This window comes from Bemisia tabaci, chromosome 1 (assembly GCF_918797505.1).
Source record: "Bemisia tabaci chromosome 1, PGI_BMITA_v3".
Taxonomy (NCBI): Eukaryota; Metazoa; Arthropoda; class Insecta; order Hemiptera; family Aleyrodidae; genus Bemisia; species Bemisia tabaci.
In genome coordinates, this window is record NC_092793.1 from 69,246,854 (window position 1) to 69,274,615 (window position 27,762).

Genomic DNA, 27,762 nt, shown 5'->3' on the forward strand with positions numbered 1-27,762 from the left:
GCTCCTGTTCGATGAATTTTTCTGAAACTCGGTGTCAGGAGGTACTTTTCGACGGGAAACTCGAATTTTTAGTCAATTTTTTAAAATTCTCAAATCCAAGATGGCGGACGTGGGCTAAAATGCCATCTCGGTTTCTGTTTGTTCGAGTCTTGTGAAACGCGGCAAAATATGGTTTTTGTCAACGGGAACCTCGAATTGTTAGTCAATTTTTTAAAATTCTCAATTCCAAGATGTTGGATGTGGCCTAAAATCCTATCTCGGTTTCTGTTCGTTATAGAGATTTGTAAACCGCGGAAGCAGGGGTACTTTCCGACAGGAAACTCGAATTTTTAGTCAAGTTTTGAAAATTCTCAAATCCAAGATGGCGGACGTAGCCTAAAATGCTATGTCAGCTCCTGTTTGATAGATTTTACTGAAACTCGGTGTCTGTGGGTATTTTTCGACAGGAAACTCGAATTTTTAGTCATTTTTTTAAATTTTTCAATTCCAAGATAGCAGACGTGGCCTAATATGCTATCTCAGTTTCTGTTCGTTCGAGTTCGGTGAAACTCGGTATCATGGGGTATTTATCGACGGAACACTCAAATTTCTAGTCAAATTTCCAAAATTCATAAACCCAAGAAGGCGGCCTAAAATGCTATCTTGACTCCTGTCGGTTTTTGTGAAACTCAGAAAAAGGGGAATTCATTCCAGTCAAATCTTCAAAATTGGAAAATGATGATGGCTAGAAACCAGAGCATTGTATGGCGGGTTATGAAAAACTATTTTTCGCAGGAACAAAGTAACCCGCTTCTTCAAAAATAGCAACTTCACACTCATAGGTGTAGTGAAGAAATTTTAAGCCAGGATATTTTTTAACTGACAGTAGGTTTTCCATGTGAACTTTTGATGAGGCGCTGGCAAATTATATTCTATTTGTGGCAGGCCCGCCACAAGGGGGGGGGGGGATACTGGGTCCTTGGTACCGGGGCCCGGGTCCTGGAGGGGCCCGTGACGCAGGTGACAAACCACTACGAATTCATGTGTAACCCTTGTCTCGTAGGGAAAAGTGAAAAAATTACCCTAAAAATGCCGCAAAAGGTGAATAAAGTTTCAAAAACACGCTAGGGCACTATAAAATTTTTCTTACTTTTTTAGAGATTTCTTTCTATTTTCAAGATTTTGAGTATATGTAGAATGATATTTTTAGTAACTGCGTTTCATTTTCTTCCGTTGTCGGATGCTAAGAGCCTCCTGTCTGGGCATCCTCGACTTCAATGGCTCAACTCCCTTGCCATAGACGTACGAAAGGGGAGTCCAGGGGGCCCGGCTCCCCTAGAATTGAAAAGTATCATCTGCCCCCCTCAAAAAAAAATTTATAGATGTTTTGAATGCAACAATTCGAAAGTATTTGGTGCTGAAAGTAAAAAAAAGGCGTAATTATTCTGCAGAAATTGATGGAAAATCTCCATCATAAGAGCTTCAAAATGCGTCCAAATAGATTTAAAATTTCAAAAATTTCTCGAGGGAGGCTCCCTGGACCCCCCTCTGCGCTAGGGGCCCGGGCCAGAAAACTGGTACCAGGGCCCGAGATGGGATGTGGCGGGCCTGGAAGAGATTGCATTTGAACGGAATTTTAAGAAACATCTCACCCGGCATAATTACAATATGTTTCTGTAATTTGGAGTTTCACAAAATAAAACTACCATAATACATCTCTACTTCAGTTTCCAAACTCCGCAATTTCAGTAGTCCTGGCCTGGAGGGTTCTCATTTTTTTATGCATAGGAACAGTCATTTAATGAACTACTGTCTTAAGAACAAAAGTAAAAAGTAATTAACTTATTTATTTTCTTGTCCTTTTTCTATAATAAATTACAATGAAGCTTATTTGTTCACTACATAAACTATGTACAGTATCGCGTACTTCTAACCCATAATTCGTGCACACTTTTTTATGTATATACATATATACTACAAATAAATACTATTTTATGTGTCAAGCACAAACAGTGACATAAGAAGAGCTGAGCATTCTAAAATAAAATTTAAGTTTTGAAGAAAGAAAAAGAACTTTCTCTTCCAAGCAATAAATATATTTCTTGGTTTACGGAGTCTAAAGTTTTTCTGATAGACAAGATGTATTCGTATCGTTTCCAATGCGTGTTTTAAGTTTGGTGAGAATCTAGATCAGCATTGCACATTACTGACAGCGCAAAAAAAGTACCTATCTAATTATAGTGCAGTCTTGGAATAGCATACTATGTTTTGGCAAGTAGGTGAGCCCATGCAACTGAACCCGGTTTCGGTTTTGGAAAACGCGGCACGGTTTTGAATCCAGGCCGACATATTCCGACGTAGGTATATATGTTCCTTAACCGCACTAATCCGTCGAATATCATATGATTCTCTCTCAAAACCTACTCTCTTAAATGAAAACACACATAAAAAAATAATTTTTGAAATATTTACAGAAATTAGTGATGTAAATTTAAAAAAAGCTAATATTTCGACAGATGAATTCAATTTTCTCTAAGTGCGTAGGCAGCCATCCTCAGATGAAAGTCAAAAGAGTCTGAGTTTCGCAAATTCAGATGTAAGTAGTCATTGAATTTAAACATTTGACTCCTATTAATCTTGAAGGATCAAAATTTTCTTCATAATCGTTTGAGCTTGGAGCTTCGATAGGACAAAAATACAGTCTCTTAAAAACTAGTTATCTATTGCGTAGTAAAAATGCATTGCGTTGAACGCTATCAGTATCACATCGTTTTAAAGCACAGACGAGAAAAATGCTTCTGCGTACAATTCCTCTAATTCAAAATTTGCTTCGCATTGCTCTGCTGTTCCTTCTCTTTGGATGCAGTCTCAGTTTCTGCTCCCTCCTCTTGAGGAGCGTTCCAGGGTTGAACCTCAGCCGTGCCGAAAAGAATGAAAATTAGATTTCCGACGAAGAATAAAGCAGCAGACGTCAAGAACACTATCCGCCACTGGACGAGCGATTTCTGAGAACAAAGGGATCATATAATATTTTAGCGATAAGATTTTTGATAAATTTTAATTGCTGTTTTTCAGAAATATCTCAATATTGGCAAATGCCTTATTTTCGTAGTATTGCGCAATTAAAACTAGTGCGGGGAAAAATTATTTGGATTGAATCAAAGAGGGAATAAGTAAGTCGCGATAAAGTTATAATAGAGGATACGCAAGATCGTAATTTTCTTCTCTCAAAATTGAACATCGAGTTCAGATTTAGACGTTATAGACACATCATTCGTGGACCTTAATTTTTTACAAATGGAGGTATTGTGCTTTTAGAACTTAAAATTACTCACGACTCGTTTTTCTTATGAAACGTGATGTGAAACAGGGAGGACTCATATGGCTCGAGTTGTAATCAAGGGAGACTTGAAGAAGCGTTTGACAAAGAATCGTACAGAGGATGATTTTTACGAGCCTCGTGTGTGATTCAACAGGTACACTTTGGAAATAGATCCTTGCAAGGGAATGTAATGATTTGCCACGAGAAAGAAAATACCAAGGCAAAGATATCAGAGCTTTTGAAATTACGTTCTTACCTAAAACGGTGTCAAAATGATGAAAATTTGTATTTTGTATTTTTTGTGGTCGAAAATAATCTAAATCTCGCAACTCATTGCAAATTTAATTTTCCAAAATTTATAAATAGATCTCACTGGAGATTTTAAAAAAATCGCACTTTTTAAGGTGCCTTGAACGAGACCTTAAAAATCCGTTGGTCACAATTCAAACTAGATTTTTTGGGCCCCTCCTAGAAAAGGAGTTGTTTTAAGAACAAGTTAGTATGAACACGAATCTAAATCGACAGTCGAAAAACTGCTTTAGTGCTCCTACCGGGTCAGTAACTATGTAGCCCACGTAAAGAGGACCAGCTATTGACGTAATATTGGCCAGTCCATTGGTGATACCCATGAGGGTTCCGGCAAAATTAGGAGACAAATCCATGTGATTGGAAAGGAATCCCAGATTGACAGCGCTGTTCAAAGCCAGTGAGGAGACAAGCAAAAACAGGGCCAATGTTTCGTGTGTTCCGGAGAATGCCAAAAGGCAAAGAGTGAGAGCCGGCCCCCACAATGCTGCAAAAGAGTAAAAAAGAATTTGATATCCAAACTTACAATCTGATTATACTAGTTTGAGTCAATTCAATCCCTAGCCATCAAGCTATCAATCTTAGATATGAGTCATCACCTCTGTAAAAATATTGCTTCAGATTTTATCTAGGTCTTTAGGTCATCATCCTTAACCCCTTACACTTCATCTAAGGAGGTGAAACACACATCTTGCAATCTTCACGTAAATTCTTTTCTCGTTTCTAAATAGCAAGTTTCTATATTTCGTTGAGCAGTTTCAGTGATTCGTGTCTCTAAACAAGTATGGTGACTCTTACATTCGGTATGGTTTAATATTATAAAACTTCAAAGCCAAAGCCCTTTTACCGTTTATCATGAATTATTCAAGAACCATAATTATTTTCTCCGGTATTTTATACTCGTTACGGTGTGGTGGCGATAGCCTTTTTAAAAGAATTCGCGCTTTCCTATGGCTCCTCCTTAATTGACAGATGACCATCAAAAACCTCCCCGTGCTCTTCATTAGCTCTTAAAATTCTCCGTTGTACATGTTGCAGTTTCTAAACTATACGGTCCTACAAAGTTGGCGTTATAGGAGACAAATCAGCTTACCAACGGTGTTCCACATTTTTCTGGACGCGGTTCGAGTTAAAATATTCTTGTTGTTCAACGCATCTCCGATGGCTGCGTACACAAGCGCCAGCACGAAACTTGATGCGTAAGGAAGTGCAGACAGATAACCACTCTAAAAAAACAAAAACTTGCAATGTATTATTTATTAATTTGTGTAATTTTTATTTATTTATTATTGTATAAGTATTTTTTGCCCAGAGATGAATTTATGCCGCCCCAGTCTCTAACCTCTGAAAAGAGACGCCCTAACGAGCGATGATATTAGGCTTTACTAGATATAAAAATAAATAAATAAATAAATAAATAAAATGAAATAAGCTTATAATTTAATCATCAAAGCTGACTTGTATACCGTTTCTCTTGTGGTCTTAATCAAGGTGAAATCAAAATGTTTCAAACCATATTATTATATATCACCGATCCATACCTTGCCTTTCGCCCCGGGGTGCTTTCGGACACCCGCCACAAACTAACACAATGAGTATTCTCAGCAATTTGCGCATGATACTCTCCATATTTCCCCCGTGAGCATTTCCGTTTACAACACTTGAGCATGAAATTTGTTTTGAGGACGCCGAAGGGCACGAAAAGTGTCAATTCTAACAGAATTGCAGCGCACTCACCGAGCTGCATCTAGTTTCCTGCATATCACAGCGCATGACATTAATTTGTGGGAACGGAGTTTGAGGCTCTGCAATTATCCGCGACGATTGAGTGACCTCACTGCGATTTTATCGTGATCGCGGCGCCTATTCGCTCATTGATAGCGATCTGGTTCTCTGCGCTGATTTGATCGATTATGTCAAACAACTCAATCAACTCTTTATTTTTTAATCGCGTTCGTGGCTCGGTAAGGTCGGAATGCGTGCAGTGATGGTTTAAATTCTTAATTCACCCTCCCTCGTAAAATTTGTCCAAGACAACTACAATATAATACATTATTCCAACGTCTGCAGCATCATTTCCGAAGACTCCGACGATCATCTATTTTTAAGAGATAAACCGTGGCGTTAAACTTTGGAATTAAACAATTTAATTTTATGAACATTGAATTGAAAATTTAAGTAACCAAACTTATTTATGTAAATTAAAAGTTTATTCATTTATGATTTTATTAGTTCAGCCTAGCTTAAAATTGTAATGCTCACATAACTCAAATGTGAAGCAATAAACCATAATTGAAATAATCAAACCTTCTCAAGACTCGATCGAAATAATTTGAATTAGGTACTAAATATCACTAAACTGGGCCAAAGATATTAAAGTTGAAGCCGTAAGTAATGGAACTGCATCCCTCGGCTATAAACAAGTCCTTTATTCTTATATTAAGCCAAACTATACGAAAGGTTAGCGGAACCGGGTTCGTTCCCACGTCCTCAGCGTGCCGAACTGGGATTGGACTTGCCCCAGTTCGGTACCGATGCGCTCGGTGGGCGATCAACTCCGGCCGGGGCCGGGGGAGTTAGTTGACTTACGATCTGCTCTGCTTGGTTTTTGCAGTTCGCTGAAGGTTTCCTGCTCCGCACCAGCTGGCGGTCGGTGTCATCCAAACACCTGACACTTTTGGCTGCCTATGCCGTTTGCATGGATTCCTCGTTCCCGAGGTTCCAAGGTAATTTAGCGTCTTCCGACGTCGGGACTTAGTCCCTGGCCTTGAGCGAAGTTGGCCTAATACCACCGGTAAGGGCGAGAGTCTTTAGTCGACTCTTACCCCTACCCCGAGCTAACCCGCCTTCACTCGGAACCACACAGAGTCCAAACCCGTACACTAATACAGGATACCCCTGATAAGAATTGGCGATAGGAGCTATGCGTTTCAAAATACTATAGGAGTTCTTATAGCCGACTAAAGAAGGCTATTGAAAATCATATAGCTGGCTGTAGAAAGCGGAGCAAATCATATGGCCGGGCTATACGAAGCTATGAAAAAGTATGCAGTCGGGCTATGGTTCCTATCGCCGGGCTTTACACTTTATCGCCATTGGTTAATAAAAGGCTATAAGAAATTGTGTAGAAATTCGTGTGCTTTGGAAATCATTAAGTTTGATACGAAACTACCATAATATTTACAAAACACACAATATATTTTCCTTTAAAACATATTTTTTTTTTCATAAAAAAAATGAGAATAGTCCATACAGAGTGTGCAAACATTTCAAAATCATGAGTTGAAAAACGCTGACTCCGCGAGATTAAATATTAGAGCCTAACACAGAGCGGAGCCGCGACGCACTGGCGCCTACAAATCTAACAGGGATACTTCACGCATTGCGCAACGCGTGAAGTATCCCTGTTAGGTTTGTAGGCGCCAATGCGCGTTTCGCGCTCTCTGCCCGCCCGCCGCGCCGCAGCGTGCCACGGCGCCTGAAGCAACTATTTCACACCAGAGGTATTGCACAGTATCATAAGAAATTGAAGGCGCCCCAACATATTAAGAATGACAGGCATCCTTCAAGAATACGGAGCTTTCCTCGCAAAATGAATCAAGATACTACGGCACAAAAAGAGTGCGGTAGTCCAAAAACTGACTAAGTCCTAGTATCCGTATTTAGTAACGTTTAGCATAAACTTATCGTCTGGCTGTTGCTTAATCGCCATCGGCTAAACAAGGCTGTAAGAAATTGTACAGTCGGCTACAGAAGCTATTGGAAATCTTACAGCCGGCTTTAGGTCTATGGTATTTTGGAACACAGATTCTACTGCCAATTTTTACCAGGGACAGGATACACGGACAAATATAGCAGCAGTATTACTTCTCAGAGAGAGGAGAGGAGGAGACTGTGGGTCAAGATGGTACCTAATTTTCTTACTATTATTGATGATACTGTGAGCAAAACTTACCTTCTTGATGTCAAGACCAAACATATTTGTAATGTAGGACGGAATTTGAGTCAGCAGTGTCCAAAAACCCCAATTTTGACCCAAATGCGATATAAGTACAGCCCACATTGGGACGGAGGTCACAATTTCTTTCCATGGCGTTTTCTGCGCCTAAAATACAGTCAATAATTGGCTTCTATGAGATGCATTGTTGATTTGTGAAAGAAGGTTTCACGGCGTATAAAAATATTTAAGTATTGAATAAACCGGAGAAAGCCATTGAGAAAGATTCTGTAGGAATAATTAGATTCGTTCCCTTTATGGCAATGCCAACAGTGCACACATGCTTGAAGTGAAGTAGGCCTTTTTGCCCTTTTTTGTCACAACTTTCAAATAAATTTTCTGGGCATTTTACTTGTTTGAAAACCTTTAAAAGCAGTATTCCGACCTATTCATTTGATCAATTTTGGGGTTTTCTTATCGTATTCGAACAGTTCAAATTTTACCTTTGTAAGTGCGGTAAAAGCTCAATTTTAAATATTTTGACGTAAACTTAATTCTTGCAGATTGTGCAACATCTCGACGGCAAACCAGAAAAATATATCTCGACTGAGCAATTTCAAAATTTCCGCTCCTACGTTATCTTTTTAAGAGAATACAACCAATTTCTTTCTTACACATTTTCCAGAAAACACTCTTGAGAGGGTACAAAATGACACCAAACTTTGTGAAATAAAAATAATCATGCATGCATCCAAAAAGTAATATATAACGAGAATTACGTCGCAGATCAAACACGAGGTTCCGTGACTCTAGTATACATGCTAAGGAAAAGCGTCGTATGAACCTTCAGGTGTTGCCAAATATCCTTGAATAAAATAAAACATTTTAGAGAAACTTGTGGGTGTTTTTCTCCCAATTTTTCACTTGCAATTCATTTTAATGTGTCAGAAAGTTTCAAAAAAAATGTGTATACGTAATTTCCTTTAAAAATGGATGTTTTGTAGGAGTAAATTTGGCAAACTCTAAATGCTTATATGATGTTTTTCCTTGGCACAGCAGCATAGGTTTGTGATCCCACGTATACGATAAGATAAGAAAGCTTACCGATCTGTCGGTAGAGCTACTAGGGAGGGTGCTCAGAATGTACTTTCGCTCAGCTTCCGAAATTGTTCGAGAGTCTTGAGGATTGTTGGCGCCAACATAGCAGTAGACGAGGGCCCACAAGATGGCAATACCCCCGGAAACGTAGAAGATAGAGGGCCAACCCCATCGGCTGTCGGCCAGAACCCCAGCAACTGCCATCGTCACTAAATTACCAAAATTGTTCCCTGAGGGGCCATAACAGAAACCATATTAGTGCAAACCCTTCTCACGCATCCAATAAAGTAAATTCGAATCACCAAGCACCAGGATTAAGTAAAATCCGTAGGACTGTAGTTACACACCGGGGATACGACTATGAAGAGCTAATACTTTTTAGAGACCCTCTACTGTTAATCTAAGTGATGTAGTCGAGTGAAGCAACAGTCAAATTCAGAGGTCAATAAAAATTTTTACCTGATGATCATCATCGATGAGGGGCTTTTTGAGCATTTTGTGTATTAGCCTAATAGCCCCTGGATTCTGCATCCAAAAGTTTGCAAAACAAGTTTGTCAAACTAGGTTTTGCTTGCTCAGTTGTTGCCATTATCAAGCGAATCTGAATGTTGACTTCCGAGAATAATCTTTTCACTATAGAGAGAATCTCAGTGCAGAGTCTTCATATATGGATACTTGTTAATATCTTGAGAGCTGATGCAGATATTGATGTACAGTTTCGACGAAATTTTCTCAATTGGAGGAGGGCAAATTTTGTGATGGAGATCGTGCTCCCCCGGACTTATAGGCGGGGGCGAGGGGATACTTTTGAATCTTAAATAGGAACCCCCATCATGTGATACCTCGTTAGAGAAAGATCTGAAAAAAGACAATGTTTGGCGCAAGCTAGGTACAGACCTATCATTGTTTCAAAATGGCTGCTAGATAATTCAAAATGATGGCAAAATGATAATTTGGTTGTTTATTTGGCCAAATTAAATGAGGTCTAGCATCAAAGAGGTTTAAGCTCAAAAAAGAACGAATAATGATATCAGAATAGAAATAAAAAAGAAAAACATCGCTATATATTAAAGATGGTGGCCTTCAAAATGGCGGAAAGCGGTTCTATCACCGTTTTATTGGCCGAATCTGCTGAAACTTAACATCGAGGGGTTTTTTGGCACAAAAATGACGAACCAGACACTAAAATTCAACTATGCAAGTTTAAGCAAAATTGGTCAACTTAAAAGCGGCCTAACTTTAGCTTTCCTTCATTTTGGAGGCAAGTATCCGTACTTTTTTCACACCGTTTTTATACAATTTACGTTAGAATAGAAGGTTTTGAAAAACAGCAGGCGTTAAAATGTTACATCACAAGAATCACTCGTATTGATGCTAAACACAAAATAAACTGCAAAATATGCAACACAAAATTATAAACAATAAATGTATGGAGAAACAAACATTGAATTAATGGTATTTACGTTATTGAATTAAATTGCGAAATTATTTAAATATTTTCGTTGTACTGTGCTGCTTGGGATGATGAATGGGGGGGGGGGGGAGACTCTTGGGAGGAGGGGTTGAAAGGAAAGAAAGACTGAATGAAGAGGATACATTTCTTAGTGTGTTTGTGCCTGATATATACCGGCGACGATGTTTTTATGCGTTTGTCTTCTTTCTACTCATGCGTCAAAGTCTCCAAATATATGTTCGTTCAAAAAAGCGGTAATGCTAAAAGATTATAATGACTCATGTTTCTTCAGGAAAATTTTACGTATCCCAGTGTTCACTCGGCGATATTACTACGACTTTCCTCTTTTCCTTTTCTTCTCCTTTTATTTTCTATACTCTCCTTTTCCTCGAACGGCGAGAAATGAATGAAAACAGTGAACACAGCATAAGGCGAGTACTCAGTACTCACTACCACGCGCTACGTTATAAAGTAGGAATCCATTGAAGAGCACTGCAATTTCGTTCGCATTATAATTATAAACTTCAGTGACCAGTTTCAAAAGCAGCAAATGAATACACGAGGCGAATCATATATTATGCGGGTAACACTAAATTGTTTACACCAATCTTGCCATTCCCTTAATAAAAATCCCAATGGCGCTATCCTGAACATTCTCCAATAGGAATGAAGAAACCCTGATTCTGTTACCATATTTTTTTTTAAAAAAATTCCTCAAAACTATAATTAAAACGGTTAACAGGATAGAGTGGTTTCAAGAATTTAAATAAAGTGCAGTGTTGAGGAACAAAAATAGAGTAGAGAAATTCCACCTTAAAAAAACACTTTGCAATGGCAGAGACGTTATATTGTCTTCGGAAATCACACATTCCGAGGATTACCTTAGAAATTTTCCTTTGGACTTTTTACCATATATAGCTTCGTTTGAAGACAGCAATCTGAAGAGATTTTTAATTTTTTATACCCAAAGTTTTAAGATTAAAAGTTCTACATCGTTTAGGAAGACAAAACTGAAACAAACCATTGTAGACCCAAGTGACAAGTCTTCCTCTCTCAGGAGTTGGAGTCCATTTTGCGAGCAAATAACTCATCGATGGATACAGAAATCCCTGCACATACAAATGCATACATTAATATTTAATTTAAATGCATACACTCTTTTCGTGTCACTTTCATTGTACAAAAGGTCTAAGAACGCATGTATACATGCATAAACACAAGTTCACAAGTATGTTCATTTTTCCTAGTTCCTTCGATTAAACTTACTTCGTCGACAGAAATTAAAAACTCTGTCCTGTCTTCCTGTGCCGAAGGCAAGCGTAATAAAGGAATAACATACCACTTATATGGTTATCATTGAGACTAAAGTACATTAAGTCATCGGGAAAAAGCCTCTTTTAGATCACAGTTGCTAGATGTCCTATCACTGCAAGTCTGAATGAGACAACGGATCTTGTTTTTCAATTTGACAACAGAGGTTCACTCATTCATACAACCGCTGATCCTTTGATCAATCGAGGTCGATAAAGTGAAGATCTTTCAGATATTGGGTCGTTGCCAAGTTTGAGGGAAGGAAGAGAATTAACCGGCACACAAAGTTCAAATTACAGTATTATGATAATGTTTCATCTCTAAAATTTTACGTGAAAGGCGAAGAAGATAACAAACACTGAACAAAAAGGTCGGGATTAAGAAACTGTAAATGTGGATCTAATGTTGATCGTGCTGATAGATGTGTTTAAGAAACAATATTTGTTACGTTAAATACGTTGTTTACGCATAGCTAAGTATGTAATAAACAAACAAGAGTACATATGGATATTCATAACTTGCTCGTCATTTTGAGCTTATGAGGCTGAAATTTCAGCAATTTAATTTTTTATTGGGATCGTTTCAACTATTCAGCTCTTAATTTTTTGTAATGGGCCAGTTGCGTTGGTAACAGAATCGTGTTTTGATGTTGATTCTTGTAGATTAGCGAAACATAAGAAGACCTACCAGAACAGCAACTTCCTACGTTGAATATTAACTCAGATATCGTCCTATGAGAAGTCGGGTTTTTGACGTCATCCACCGCGGTAAAGCATAACATGGTATGTACTACCACGGTGGATGACGTCATAAGTAGAGTTTTTCAAGCAACGTAGAAAGTTGCTGTTTGGACAAATGTTATTATTTTTAGTTGATCTGCAAGAATAAAGCATCAAAACACAATTATGCGACCAGCACAACTAACCCATTAGGTACTGCGGATGGAAACTCTTCTTTAAACACTTGGTTGATTTCCGCCAAAAAAAAAAAAAAAAAAAAAAAAAAAAAAAAAAAAAAAAAAAAAAAAAAAGTTGACACTGATAACATACGGTAAAACTATGAAATGTTACCTGGACCGCTCCAAGGACGACCCTGGTGAAAAGCATCCAACGGAAGCCCCCATAGATTGCCACAAACGGGGTAAGCGCGGTGATGAAGCCACTGATGAAGATAGTTATGGTGAGGAGGACTTTAGGGCCGAATTTTTCAGCCAGCTGGCCCGCAGGGATCTGGAGGAGGAGGTAGCCCCAGAAGAATGAGCTGAGTATGGTGCCTTTCATCGACCCGTCCCATGGCAGCACCTGTAATTCCACACTGTTTTCATAATCGGTCAGTGCAATCGGAAGAACAGACCTCGGAAACTTTGAACAAAAACTCAGCGTCATGCCACTTACACTCCGAGTGGGAAACTTTCTAAAAATGTTTATACTGACGAAAATGCTCTCCGAGGGAGTTCTCTTAAAGAGAGACTAGATTGACTCCGAGGTTTTGCACGTAAGGTTATAGGTTGAGTGGGCTGAATTAGAATAAATCAAGTTAGGCAAGGTTTAACAAGGCCTATAGTAAATTTTGTTCAAGTTGGGGTGGATTAGACTAAATTAGATTTCATTGCTAGTGTTATATTTCCTCGTTCAAAACCACGCATACGGTTTCACGCCTTTTTTCAATTCTTTTTCAATAATACAGTATGAAGTCTGGCTAATTTCAAGGGTTTGACTTTGGAACGTGGTTCTCACATGTTATCCTCGTAATACGTCAATTGAATTTCTGTCTCATGGTTGGTCTCTTGGGATCAACTGGAACATAATTTACCCGCATCTTATCCTGATGATATGTGCATTTTTGACTCCTAGAAAAGTGCTAGTGAGTACCCCGGAACTTACGCTCGCTTATTATTTTTTATAATGTATATGAGGATGTTTCTCAACCCTGCACGGAGAAAAAAACTTCGTGCATGGGATCTGCAGTTGAGGTCATATGGATCTCTGAAGTTTTCGGATCAAGCATCCGAAAACTTGAAGTCCAACTGCCGAAGTTCGGGCCAGACTTCTGAAGTACTTGGGTATACACCGATGGTTTCAGGTCACACATCTGAAGTGCTCCGGTATATGCTGAGAGCTTCAGATGTCTGACCCGAACTTCGGCAGTTGGACCTCAAGTTTTCGGATGCGTGATCCGAAAACTTCAGAGATCCATATGACCTCAACTTCGGGTCCCATGCACGAAGTTTTTTCCTCCGTGTGAAGCCACAAATGTCAACATGTTTTCTTCCAAGATCACACAAAGGATCCTGTTATCAGCACACAGTAACTAAATGAGAAAGGAAGAAAACGTGTATTTAATTACCGGAAATTCTGGCTCGATGGTCGTACCGTTTTCTACTTTGGGTGTTGTCATGGATACAATTCCGACGGACAAGTTCACTCGGAGACTGTAGGCAATTGCCGTACCCAAGAAAACCATGAAACATTGCAAATGCCTGGCGCCAAACCCTGAACCTGTGAACAAAGAGTTAATTGCACACTTAAAGATCACTGAGAAAGTGCTCTTTACTACAGGAAGGACTGGCTCGCATCTAAGGGCGTAGACCCTTGGCTGGTTAAAGGGGCGTAATGTGATATTTTCTGGTAGGGCATGTACCCTAAGTGGAGAGGCTCAGAAAATTTTGGCAAAGCAGCACGAGTTTACGCTATTTTCAGGTTCAAAGTTTATTAATTGTACAGAGTAAAAATTGCAAAATTGAACGTATTGAAGTAACAGACCAACTTCTGACATTATAAAAACATAAAAAATTAAAGCCACTTGACGCATTCAAGTACCATTATTTCCGTAAGAACCGAGCCAGTGCTGCGGTTTACAGGACTTTAAGACGTGGGTCTGCAAATGTATCCTAAACAAGAATCAGACAAGAACCTGAAAAAAGAAGAAATCAACACAGCCGAAGACAGGAAAGACGTATTCGGGCCTCTTTTCTAACTTTTCTCCCGAATCAGGGCGACACGACACCTCATTGACAGCATATAGCAGAGCATTGAGAGATCACGCTTCGCGTCATCGCGCCTTCAATTTTCCAGATGCAGCATGGACGTCTATCAAGTACGAATAGTTGTATCTCTGCGCCGTCGTTGACGCGTATCCTTTCCCTCGCTTTACTTCCATATTGTGTTTCTTTGCGTTTGTCATATTCGTAATGGTTTTTCAAACTAGTAGCATAGAGAAGAGCATTGCGAGTTCACGACTCACGCCATCGCGTCTTACATTTTTCAAATGCAATGTGGACATCTATCATGCGCGATGAGTTGCATTATGTTTACACTTTAAATGTCTCTTATTTTTAAATTTCGAGATAAATTAAGGGTAAGTTTGCCCGAGATATGGTATGGTATGTCCAAATCATAGTCATTTTGAAAGGAAGAATATGTTTAAAGGTCTCTCAAGAGATCTATAAAAGGTTGCGTATGTCTAAAAATCGAACCTGACCATCGCTTCCAAGAGAGTTACACATACCAATGAAGAGCTTAGAGGGATGATGAAGCCGCCTGTATGTCACAAAAAGGTGAAAATTTTCAACAGAAAAGTGCTCACGTCACATTTTAAGACTCCTTTTTTCGCGAAGAGTCTCATTTACTGTTAAATGAGAAAAAAGAAAAAAAAAACACTAATAAGTGGCCGAAATGCTGCACGAAACAAGGGGGAGAAATCAGTTTTGTACTGGTACTCATTAGAGTTTAAAAATTATAATTTTTGGAATTTCGTAGCTTTGATCTCCCCGCAACATGGTGTGAACCCAGCACCATTTCGTTGTTTACTGTCAAATTGATAGCCATTAAGAGTTGATGAATGAAAGAGCTGTCCACGATTCACGATTCTAATCACTTACCTATCCCAGCAATGGACTCGTCTATCTAACAAGCGTTTGTGCATACATCGGATAATCTAGAGGGCAGACATTTTTTTGGCGCTTTGGCAACGTATCCTATAATTACTTTTGCGGTCATGCTTTTAATTTTCACGGACAGCCTGTGTTTTATCTGAGCCCGCTTGGATATGACACTTTTAATCACCTGTGAAATTATTTTGACGTACGGACTGGGAGTTGCAGTGTTTACAGGTTTGCACAAACGCAAAGTAAGGCGTGAAAGAAACGCAAGCACGTGTCAATGGAAAATACCAGCTGAGAGTTATATGTTTCTGCGCATTTCAAACAATTTATTTTTGTTTGAAATTACAAGGAGGTACTCAAAAGAAACCGAACGACCTTCGGCCTGACCGTCAGTTTTATGGCAGGAGCTTCTCCTTTGAGGGGTCTCGAGCAATACCTACGGATACACTGTGTCAAAGTGCAAAAAGTAACAACCACCCGAAAATTTTGCATGACTATTTTCCTGAAGCATATTTTTTTTTCGTTTTTGTTCTTGTACATTTGTTTCCACTCATAAAGTGATAGTCTCTCATCATGTTTGAATGACACCCACGAATAATTGAACGGCAGCTGCTTTGGGTGTCCATAGGTAATATTGTTAAATTTGGTGAGTTGCACTGGAAAAATGACAAAAAAAAAACACGCTTGAAGAAAATAGGCACCCATTTTTTGGGAAGGTATTGTGCGCTGCAATTTGACGTAGTTTATAAGTAGGAGTTACTTGAGAACCTCTCGAAAAGTGACGTTAAAACTATTAGAGTGATAGCCAGGGCGGAAGCTATCCAGTTTGATTGGATCCCTAGCTCGAAGATCCTCTTGATCAGGTGCTAATTTTAAGGGATATTATAACTTCCAAAAATAACGAGGTTATGAGCGATGATCGCCTCTCATTCTCTTGATAAAATGATCTACTTTCGTGCTTTTTGGATCGGGAACAGGTGAATAGTATATATCTTAGTTACAAGTATAATCGCCCGTGAAAAAGAATATTGAAGAAAAAAATGTTTTCCAGAGCCCAGCGGAGTGTTCTAAAAAAATGTCAAACCAGATCGGACGATGCGACTTGAAGCATGTATTAGTAGCAGCTTGTAGAAACTTGTGGTAGCTTGTAGAATTAGATGCGAGAGAAAACTTTTAAAAATTCTTATCTGCCACGGTCAGAGCAAAAAATTACCGGTTCATAACAAAACTCAACGCCTTTTGGCACAATATTCAACTCAACTATTGCAATAACTTATTCTTCGGGATATTAGTTAGAGAGAGTTTTTCTTCAAGGTCTCAATTTCCGATGTTACTTTCACTTTAACAGAAATCACTGTCTTGTAAATTTTGCCTCCGAGGATTGTGACTATGATCTCTCGTGCCTTTAACGATTACTTACATCTATTTCGTTCGAATTGTAGCGAATTCTTCATGATTATTTGAGTTATAATAACAGTAACGAAAAATTGACGTGATTTAAAACCGATATTTATGCTTTTCATTACCAGAGTCGGCATTTAGAGTCGGCTCTCTTGTTTTTATTGTCTCACTATGAGTTATTTTTCATAGTTTCCATAACCTCGTTCTATTAAACACAATGCAGCTTGCGCAGTATACGCTATGTGTTCCGTAATTAATTTATCTATCCATCGATTCACATGTAAATATGAATATGAGTCTCAAATGATCCGATTATCCAAAGTAACACCATATCCCTCGGTTTTTTTTCGCAACGTTACACTGATCACCCAACAACGCACGATAGAAACTTGACTTGTGCGTGCTATAGGACAGCAGGAGAAAGACAAGTGACGAACGGACTTGACATCTGAATTGGACGAATTTCTATCAAACGGAACTATGTGCATTATGACGTGAGCCCTGTTATGCATTGATTCTAATGGGTCTCAGGGCTCATATCATAATGCAAATAGTTCCGTTCGATAGAAATACGTCCAATTCTACTTGCCTTTATACAGCTTGGATGACACAATACCCGCATCGTGATGACCATTATAAACCTGTATTGCTAAACTATTCTGCGAAGCTGTTGACGTACCGTTGATCGTAGATAGACCAGGCCAATAGAAAAGAGAGCACGGCTTGCCTTAAAGAGTATTATACAGGTAAGAGGTCCACCATCCCTCCCCTCCCTCGGGCGCAGAGCCACACGCAAGTTGTAATTTTTTCTTAAAAAAAAAAAAAAAAAAAAAAAAAAAAAAATTGTGTCTTTACAGGAAAATGAGAAGATTACAGTCTAGCGTAGAGAATATTTTTTGTCAATGCTCAAAAAATAATAGAAGTTTCCCCGGTAGATGTTCAGGAATAATTCTGACACGAAATTAAAATTTCACAAAGTTAATTAAAAAGAAGGTACAAATATTAAGAGATTAGCTCTCGTTAAAAACATAAGTTATGGATCTGGATGTTTCCTCGAGATTTCTGATGCCTCGTGCGACACACGCATACCTACGTGCACGCGCAAACACACACTGAGGCACTCAAAAATTGCAAAATTATACATGTACGCATTCGAAAAGATGTGACACCACGCCGTTCTTTTCTCCCCCATGATATCAAGGTATCAGAAGGGACAAACGGGCATTTCTTTTTGTAATTTTTCTCACGATCAATATGGATTAATTTCGGGACAAAATTGCGATTGTACTGATAAGAGTGAAAGCACCCTACGCAGAATTTAACATAAAGGGTGAGATAAAGAGTGCTTTATTCCTAAAGTTCTAATTCCTCTGACAGGCATTCCAAAAGTTATAAGAATCATCAGCCAAAGCCCGCTGGCTGTATGAGCGAAAAACTTCAAAATTGCAAGCAGTGACCAAAAGTCAAGTTTTAAAAACTTTTGACTGAAAAAAAGGTCGATGTTATGAAGAGTTCCAGGGTTGGACTAAACTTTAGGAATGAAGAGCACACATTCAGGAATACCCTCGCACTTAATCACGCTTGTTGAATTTAGAAAAATTTCCCTGCCAAAAAAAAGTTGCATGCCTCCGCCTCAGAGAAATATTTGCATTTTAAACATCTCATTAGGTTTATGGCTGCTTCCATAGCGAGACATCTCCTGCTCGATACGGTCCCAGTGAAAAATTGAAATTAGAGAAAATATTAATTTTTGCACACCTTTCCATTAAATCCAAAAATGTTGTCCTCGAAAAAAATATGCATATAAATATATTTTTTATACTTCTCACAGACTATAACGTCCACCTACTTTTCGACCACTCCAAATTCAAGCGCTAAAAGGACTAAATAGCAAGATATTATGCTTACCTATCACGTCTCGAAACATCTCAAGAACTTGATAGCTTTTAATCCTTCAAGTGTCGCAATTCGGACACTACTAAGCGTGCAACTTGATGTTGATTGTCACCTTCTAAATAGCACTTGAAGATAAAATTCGCACATTTATAACCGATTTTTATAACAATCTTTAGTCATTCCTATCAACAATTACCCGTAAAAAAACACAGAAATCTCGTAAATTTCAAGGGTTAAATTTTTATAGGGAAAAAAATGAATTAAAATATACGAATTTTATGTACCCAAAGGAAGCACTGCCTTCATTAATTTGTGGCTTAAAAATTCCACCTCGCGATCTTAAGGTACGTTCTTACAGTGTACTTTAGTAAATGCCTCAAAACTTTCCGTCCATTTTTAGTTTTACATGTTGTACATACCTTGCACACTTACATTTTACGTTCTTCGTCAATAAAAAAATACTTTTATATCCCAGCAAAATTCCAACACTCACTCTTTTTCTTTTAATTTTTTGCGATTTCTATGTGAAAAAGTCTGATGAGGATTTCCCAATTCGTATATTTTAACATTTTTTCCCCCGTTCAAAATGAAATGGTAACCGCTAATAAAGTCCTTTACTCCACTGGCAAAAAAGACGACAAGTAAAGCTATCTTTTTACATAGTTTTTGCGCCAAAAAAATGGGGTAGAATCATCAAAATCTCTGATAAAGTCTACATTTTTTATCTCACGAGGAAGATTAAACCAAGCACGATTTTTAGTATAGATGTCATAATCAGCCAGGTAGATGATCAAATATTGCAATTTTTTTTTTTTTTTTTTTTTTTTTTTTTTTTTTTTTTTTTTTTACCGCGTGGAAGAATCTAATTATCCGTTGGAAGGGATTTCACACGTTTTCCAAACCGGCAATATTTTAAACAAACTGGATTCACAGATTTTTACGAACGGAACTGCACTACCACTTTTTTATGCCCACTTATGAGTAAATGTCAAGTTGACTCGTCGTGGGTGACAAGAGTCGCGGAAGACCCTGCGGAAAAGCGGAGGAAACTGCGAAGGGGGCATGGAGGTGCGATTGGGTATGCCGCGATGGCGGGACTGCGGGAGTTGGCGGGAGACTGAAAGTTGACACGGAGATTCACTCTGTGTGCCTTTTAGGTCACGCCGCGTCGCAGCCGTCGGCTGACCTCACGGGTCGTGACCGTGAGGATCCTAGGTCATGGTGGCCCCAGTTTTATTTTCGCAAATTCGCGAGTCGCTGCGCGGATGCCACAATTGGAAAAAGAGCCCCTGAAAATCGGAAAGTTTAGCATAATAATTTCCACATTTTCTGCTGGAATCCTCTTTTCCTATACTCTGCCATGCTAAGGAAGAGCGCCGTATCGTCACCTTCCAGGCAAAGTATGACAAGCGCCATGCGACGTTTAAAAATTTCCGCCGCCATTTTATTTTTTTACTGAGAAATTGTTGGTTGAATCTGTTCGAAAATTTCACTAAATTTTATCGGCAGCACAAAGAAAATTCGGTGTAATTTTCGGACAGGTTCGTTGAACAATTTCTCTGTAAAAAAATATAATGGCGGCGGAAATTTTTAAACGTCGCATGGCACTTGTGATACTTTGCCTGGAAGGTGACGGTATGAGCCTTCAATCGTTGCCGAATTTCCTTTGATGCGATGCGAATTTTCAGGGAGATCTGTCGATATTTTTCCTCCAATTTTTCAGAGGATTTCACTCCCAATAAGATCTAAATTATGTGTGAATTTTAAGAGAAAATATTCATGACTCTACCACATAATTGGAACGGCCTCTTTTCGATGAATTTACTCTGAATTATATAATCACTTCGATATCAACTTAAAAATTTCTTATTGCATTTGGATTCCAGAGAATGGTACATTGTTTTGCAAAATATTTCATGGAAATAAATGAATAGGATTAAATCACAAATCTCTCGTTCGTGAAAGATCTTTTATTCTAATAGACACCACTACTGAGGAAGAGTTGGTCATTATTTCGCGGACCCACTCGACCTTGCGATTAGCGAATCTCAACCGCGAATATTACCTATGTGCCTACTTCTTCTTCCGTCTTAGAGCATAGGTAATATTTCATCGTACTTCATTAACATTCTAAATTTTCTTGGCATTCCTTTCTTCTTCTTCTACTTCTTCTTCCTCTTCTCCTTTTTGTTCTTTTTTTATTTTCCATCATTATACTAGACCCATTTGTACCTGCAGCTTCGGGTCAGAGGCCACTTTGAGATTTTTCTCTGCGGACAGAATATTCCATACCATACCTCGTAAATACGGCTGCTATAACCTTCTGGATGAGTTAGTTGATTCTTTTCGAGCATGACAGTCATTTTATCAGGTACGTCCTTAGACAATCATTATGTTCATGATCTGATCCCGCTAAAAGTTCCGATTCCAAATAACGCCATTCGGATGCACATACAATTGGACGTATTTCTGCTAAATGGAACTAAGCGCCATTTTGAGTTCCCTCTAAGGAATTTAGAATCCCGGATTGCGCGTTCTGTCAAACGGAACTAAGCGCCATGGAAAAGCATTGCGAGTATAGGAACGAATGAGCCCGACGCCCGGTTCCTCCGCCAATCCAAGCCCCCCTCTATACCTTCCTCCCCCGATGGCGCTTAGTTCCGTTTGACAGAAATACGTCCAATTAACAGGTAGGACGACTGGAATGCCGCTAAAACCACTCATGACTGCATTAAATACCGAAGCGTATTGGGTGTCCTGAACACTCCCAAAGATGCAGATCCTTTCATGCACATGCTACTCGCTCGCTTAAACCGTTTGGCAGACCGAGCCTATCCGCGAAAATGCGAAATGTCATCGATTTTTTAACATTAAGTAATGGCTAGTTTCCAATCAACGTAATAACTCAGCTCCGACATTCCTGACATTAAGTCAAATTCATCCTGGGGGGCACTCTCAAGAGTGCCAAATTCCCAATATGGTAGGTAAATCCCCTTGTTTCATGATGTTCACTCTGCCTGATTAAACACATACATATATATGTACATACTAGCTGTTCTAGGCGACTATCGCTCCGTGAACCGCTGCACATTGGCTAAAAACTAAATCAATATACTGAATTGATCCGCCCATAAACCACTCCATTCCGTGTATTAATATTTGTATAATGGCAAAATATACATCTGCGTTAAATCAAATCAATTGAAGATCAAAGGTGATTCAAATTGATTCATTCAGGTTGTCAAAATCTTTACAAAACATTGAATACATTCTATTGAATCCACTCCAATACTTGAAATTTACTCCGTAAATTTACAGTAATGAAAAGTCTCAGTAATGAAGTTTCAGTAAAGAAATCCTTTTTGTGTGTGTGTCTTCTCCTTGCAATTTGGTTTTTAAGATCGCTGACTTCTAAGTATAGATATGTATACCTATCACTCTGCAAACGCTAATGATGTTGCCGTCAACTGTTGCCTGCGGGGTAAAATACTGGAATACGGAGATCTATTTAAGCGATCACATAAAGAACGATCACAGCGTGCATGATACTGATTCGTGTTAACCCTTGCCAGAGGTAAATTAATTCATACCTACGGCTATAATCAGCCGAATGCCACGCGAGAATTTTACATGGAATTTGCAAACGGTGGGATTAATATTGACGTAGAACCACTTTCAGTTTTATTTCATTTGAGAGGATAGTAATTTTGATTCCTTTTCTCTACGAGTGAGAGCGCTTTGTTGAGCTGGGTCCTTGGACGTGTAATCATCTCCGATCGTGCGTTGTTTTCTGACAATTTATTAGATGACAACCATGTGAAACGTCTTCTTAAAATTTTCTTTGAATATTTTTGGATGAGTGATTCTGTGAATATTTTTGAATGAGCACGGAGAAAAAAACTTCGTGCGTGGGACCCGAAGTTTAGGTCATATGGATCTTTGAAGTTTTCAGATTGAGCATCTGAACGCACTTGGGGTCTAGCTGCCGAGGTTCGGATCACACATCTGAAACTTCAGTCCTTACATCTGAAGTACTTCGGTTTTCACATCCGAAAAACTTCGGTTCTTACATTTGAAGTACTTCAGATGTAAGAACTGAAGTTTCAGATGTGTGATACGAACCTCGACAGCTAGACCTAAAGTGTTCAGATGCTCAATCTGAAAACTTCAGAGAACCATATGACCTAAACTTCGGGTCCCACACACGATGTTTTTTTCTCCGTGAGTGAAAAAAAATTCATAGAAAATGTCAAACCAAATTGTTGATGAGTTCTTTTGTTTAAGTTTTAGCGAAAAGAAAGCGAAGAAAAAAGACACAAAAGAAGGAAAAAAAAAACATGAGCGGAGATTTGTGACGTCGCGATCGGAAAAAATGCATTTCCTGACTTCAGCCGTCGATATGAATGTGGAGTAAAGTGAGATTTCAGCCCAGATTCCAACATGAAGTGCTTCTTCAGTGCGTAAAAACCTTTCGAACTTATCGCTCATCTAAACAAACAATCACTGGCGTTTAAAGTAGTCGGCATTGTTTCATCAAGTGCTTGAATAAAAGTGTTCGCCACACTTGGCTTCAGATCGCTAATCACGAACTTAAGCTGATCGTCTAAAGAACCACAAAAAAACCTTCCTGCTTGTCGTATAGTTTCCTCTAATATTCCATAAATTCAGGGTATCATTTCTCAATACCTAACATTTTTCGAGAATGGGATTGATTGAACGAAAGATGAATCTCCTGCAGTCCGTCCCCAGAAATTCTGAAAGACACGTTCTTTAATTTTTAGACAGGCCTAAGGCCCCCGCGAGGCAACTTTAAGCCCCCTCTAAAAAATTACAAAAGCTTAAATCGAGTTTTTTCCTGAATTTTGAGAGGAAAACTCTGAATAAAATAAATAGACATTGACATGTTTTTTTATCCCTATAAAATGAATCAATCTCGCGAAGGGTAATTGGAAACCTGATTTTGGCACTAACTCCGCTCCTTCTCTTCTCTCTCGTAAGGTACCAGTTCGAGATCCTCCCCCCCTTCTTAATGTCCATTCGTTATAAATCTACGGCCTCTTCTAGAGGCTTGAGTCCCTTCATACTGAGAGTCAAGACAATGTGAATCCATTTCTGATTGGTTCCCGTAGGTATTTTAGGCCTTCGCAGTGCTACAAACGGGAATAAAGAACCGGGTAGTAAAGGTACGGGAATTTTCACCGATTGCAAAGATTATAATCTGGAATGGACCAGGGAATTACGGGTTCGGCAAGGAACAATTACGGGTTCGGGGTCTTGTGTAAAAGTAATCTGTCCATATCCATTCCTCTTTTTTTTTAAAAAAAAAATAAAATAAATGATCACGTAAAAAATTATCAACCAGTTTTTTATTACCACAGTCACTTTAAAAATTAGTTGTAGTGCAGTCCTGAGAAATACAAAAATGAATTTGCAATCAGTGGCGTGGCGTGAATTGCGATATATCGATTGTTATGGCATTTAAACCAATGGAAAAAGATCGATTATTTAGGTGTTCGCTGCGAACACTCTATTTATCGATGTTTTTCCATAGGTTTAAATGGCATAACAATCGATATATCGCAAAGCACGCCACGCCACTGTTTGCAATCCTAGCTGTATAATCGAGCTTATGCGTGTATTGTTGGTCTGTGAGTCAAAGTTCTACAATGAAAGTCGCAAATGAAAATGTATAGTAGTGAACTGAACTTCCTAACGATATGATTTGATTGACTGATTGATTGATGTGATCCACTTTTATGTTGTATCCACTTCACACCTGACTACAAATATATGTCATTCTTGAAAAGCAAGGTTTCTTCATAAACATCACGCATTCGATCAATTTGTCATCATTCTTGAGCAATATATCTCAAACAAAATTTTTATCCTCTTATGAAATTTCCCGCGAACAAATACAATTTACCTAAACAAATTTCACAGAAAGTAATCATTTTTATTACGATTGTGATTCGTTTTAAATTTGGTTCTTGTAAAATGAAGGGACACTATCAGAAGTTCAAATCATTAAAAGTGAGGGAGGGATAGTTTACGCTGGTAAGTATATAAAGACTGAATGTTTGGGAAAACATCGCCGCACTAATTCAAGTCAGGCTCACATACGTCAAACTATAAAATTTCCTCAATCGTTTTTTTGTCGTAAAAATCCAATGACTCAGTTGAAATGGAAAAAAACTTAAGAGAATTTCCCCTTATTATGCACTTTATGTGTGACATGAGAAATTGGCAAGCTCAAAAAGCTCGGAAATATTCTTTTTAATGATAATGATTTAAAAATAGGCCAATGCTGTCGTGCTAAGGAAAAATGCCGTATGAGCCTTTAGGCATTGCAACATTTTCATTGGTAAATCACGAATTTTCGGGAAAATTTGTAGATATTTTTCTTTCAATTTTTCAGATAATTTTATTCGCAATTTCACTTAAGTTCTTGAAAATTCTTCGGAAAAATATTCATAATTATCCTCAAAAATAAACATTTTATCGAAGAAATTTGGCAACTCTCGAATGTTCTTACGGCGTTTTTCCTTAGCACGGCAGAATGGACAAGTTCAGAACTAGGAAAAAAGTACCTATCGTGTCTTCTCTCGAAAAGCTTACATAGAGAACGATTCATAAAATGGTAAATTCGGGAATCAACTTCTGAACGAGATATTAAGACGCTTGTTTGACACAGAGCATATGAGATTTAGATTATGCAAATTATGTCATCTGTATTTTTGCCGATAATTAACCAATGCTAATCCAAGACCATTATGTCTTTTTAGAAGTTTACATTTACCGCTGTATGATTCGTTTTCCTGATATTTCTAAAAGGATATAAGTTGCGCAGTACTTACATTCATATCGTGTCTAATAATGGCATAATTTAAGTAAGATAAGAGCGCATGATTTTTATAAACTTAGTTTTACAAAATCCGAAATTTTTTAGACAGAAATAAGACTTTTCGGGTCAATATCCATTCAAAAATCATCAGCATCACGACCATTACTCTTTTATTTGACATAATGGAGGGGAGAAAGCCGAAGAACCTTTGGTATTGCGTACCTATCAGTCTTATAACGTATGCAATTGGACGGTTTATTCATTTACCCCTGCACGATCACAAATTCTTTTTCGAATTAGTTTTATGAATTTTCTTTGTGATTTGAGGAAAATATTCGATATTTTTTGCGATTATAGAAAAATAATCCAAAATTTTCTGTTTAAAACACAAGTCCATTAATGAATTAAAAAATGAACTGTCAGGTGGTGTAGCAATGTGAGTAAGCAACCCCCTGCAATTAACCAACTGGCATTAAAGTTTCCTGTCATGTCGTTTTTCTAGTCTTCACCAATGCATTTTCGTTGATAGGTAATCTGTTTAAAGAATCAGAAAGTGGCATTTGAAACACACGCATAGACACCCACTAAAAAAACCAAAAAGTTCAAATTAGTACAGTAAATGATATTACCTGGAGGCCGAATATCCTCAGGATTCCCGGGGCGATGATACACTGTGTCCTCGGACTCGCGTTCCTTTATACAGCGTGTGTATATCCAGATGCACATTTTTTTAGATTTCTTATTATTGTGTAGGAATAATGGAAATTGTTGAAAAAGCTCGGCAAAACCTACTAGAGTTTCTCGATCAAAATATACAAAATTAAGGCCCACCCACAACTATTCGAGTGAGTGAAACCCGTCAAAATTGATTCAACCGCAGTTGAGGCTTATCGTTGAAGATATTATATTTCCTGGCAGAGCTCTGACTCCGGTGTTTACTCGGCACTTCACTTTGTCGCGGAGGTAAAATGATCTTGCTGGTTTGGAGCCCAAGGGTTTTTACCCGTGTGAATACTTGCATCTCAAAGTAGGTGGAGGTTAGATCACTCGATTTGCAACTCTGTAGCTTTCTACATGTTATATCATTCTGAGAGGAGTCGAAAACTATCCATTATTGCACGAGACTACAGATTGAATTAGTACAGAGTAAAACGGAAGAGGGCTATACTTGAGGATTCATGCTATCGATAAATTCAGGAATTCATAAATTTATGAATTAGCAAAGGGGATACAGTAATGAGGTCCAAACGGAAGCTTTTGGAAAGTTTAGGAAGAAAATTTTAAATTTCGGAAATTCGAATGAATTGTTGCTATCGGCAGATAACGATTGCCAGTGTTCATCATAACCATTATAATTTTTCTCGGAGAAATAATTCTTATGCCATTCATCAACGCTCACTTTATTAATCTTTGTGCTTTTGTACACATCAACTGTCATCAACTTTTTTTTACTTACGATCTTTATTTTGTCACATTATTATGATGAATATAATTTTCCCAATGAAACATGAAAGGGTTTAAGAAATATATATTCTTTTTTATAACCTTTTTTTTTCTAAAATTAAAGATAACATCGATAAAAGTTCGTTTAATTTTTTTCTTTTTTCAAATATTTATCACCCGAAAGATTAATTGACACCCATTATTTACTTACAACAGGCCTTCTCGGTTTGAATATGAACTACACCAACGCAACTAGTAAAGTCTGATGCACACGGAATAATTGTAACAGAGCTTATCCAACGATAAAGTTCCTGTCCTGAAATGCACGGTTAACATTTACTCGGATCGGTTCGAATCCGCGTGGAGATACTTAAGCAAAACTTAAGCTAAAACTTAAAGCGTGCGAAAACTTAAGCTAAGCAACGGGAAGGGTGGCTCACCGGGACGGCTACTCTCAACAGACTAAGTTATTGCATCATCGCGGAAGGGTATCTAGATTCGCGATTCCTGACGCCCACGATGAATGACGTAATCGCTCATTGGGATGTAACCATGCTTTTGGAAAGCTGAAAAAAAGCCATTTTCACTCAATTTGATTTCCGTCCTTACCATTGCACCATATTAAGTGACCATCTACGGAAAAGAGACCCGCAATCCACAAAAGCCAAAATTTAAGTAACTCTGATTTGTGGGGTTCATGAACCTTACCCTCTCTAGGAGTATAGCGTATTTTACCCAAGACAAATCTTTGAGAGGAAGTTTTTCTTTTTGAAAAAGTAAGTAATGAATATTTAAATCCGTATCATGATAACTATAACATGGGCCAAGTTTAACAGAAACGCATCAAGTCGCATTCTGGAAAAAATGAGTCGGAATTAGTTTTGAATTCGAC

At 38.3% G+C, this 27,762-nt stretch overlaps 1 protein-coding gene and 1 long non-coding RNA gene across 5 annotated transcripts; one reads left to right on the forward strand and one right to left on the reverse strand.

Moving 5' to 3' along the window:
- Positions 1-1,806: 1,806 nt before the first annotated feature.
- On the reverse strand, positions 1,807-26,701 carry LOC109031613 (putative inorganic phosphate cotransporter). Of its 4 annotated transcripts, none has more exons than XM_072306084.1 (10): positions 19,436-19,700; positions 18,599-18,711; positions 13,753-13,904; positions 12,477-12,707; positions 11,117-11,204; positions 8,649-8,872; positions 7,563-7,712; positions 4,701-4,833; positions 3,853-4,094; positions 1,807-2,984 (listed from the first exon to the last, which is right to left on the reverse strand). In XM_072306084.1, the coding sequence occupies exons 2-10, from the start codon at positions 18,615-18,617 to the stop codon at positions 2,793-2,795; spliced, it is 1,431 nt and encodes a 476-aa protein (XP_072162185.1). In that variant the 5' UTR covers positions 18,618-18,711; positions 19,436-19,700; the 3' UTR covers positions 1,807-2,792. The 4 variants fall into 4 exon arrangements, with proteins under 4 accessions (XP_072162185.1, XP_018898754.2, XP_018898753.2 ...); XM_019043209.2 differs by having other exon boundaries at positions 18,599-18,768; XM_019043208.2 differs by lacking the exons at positions 18,599-18,711; positions 19,436-19,700 and adding an exon at positions 26,057-26,701.
- On the forward strand, positions 4,101-5,918 carry LOC109031616 (uncharacterized). The gene is made up of 2 exons (XR_002008821.2): positions 4,101-4,410; positions 4,646-5,918. It is a non-coding gene; the product is annotated as an uncharacterized lncRNA (long non-coding RNA).
- Positions 26,702-27,762: the final 1,061 nt, after the last annotated feature.

What these genes read in the sequence shown, in the direction of transcription:
- LOC109031613 (XM_019043208.2), bottom strand. Translation starts at nt 26,153, where the DNA reads ATGTGCATCTGGATATACACACGCTGTATAAAGGAACGCGAGTCCGAG. An exon ending in TGAGGATATTCGGCCTCCAG is followed by an intron (nt 13,905 to 26,056) that starts GTAATATCATTT and finishes CTTTGTTCACAG; the next exon opens with GTTCAGGGTTTGGCGCCAGG. An exon ending in CCATCGAGCCAGAATTTCCG is followed by an intron (nt 12,708 to 13,752) that starts GTAATTAAATAC and finishes GTGGAATTACAG; the next exon opens with GTGCTGCCATGGGACGGGTC.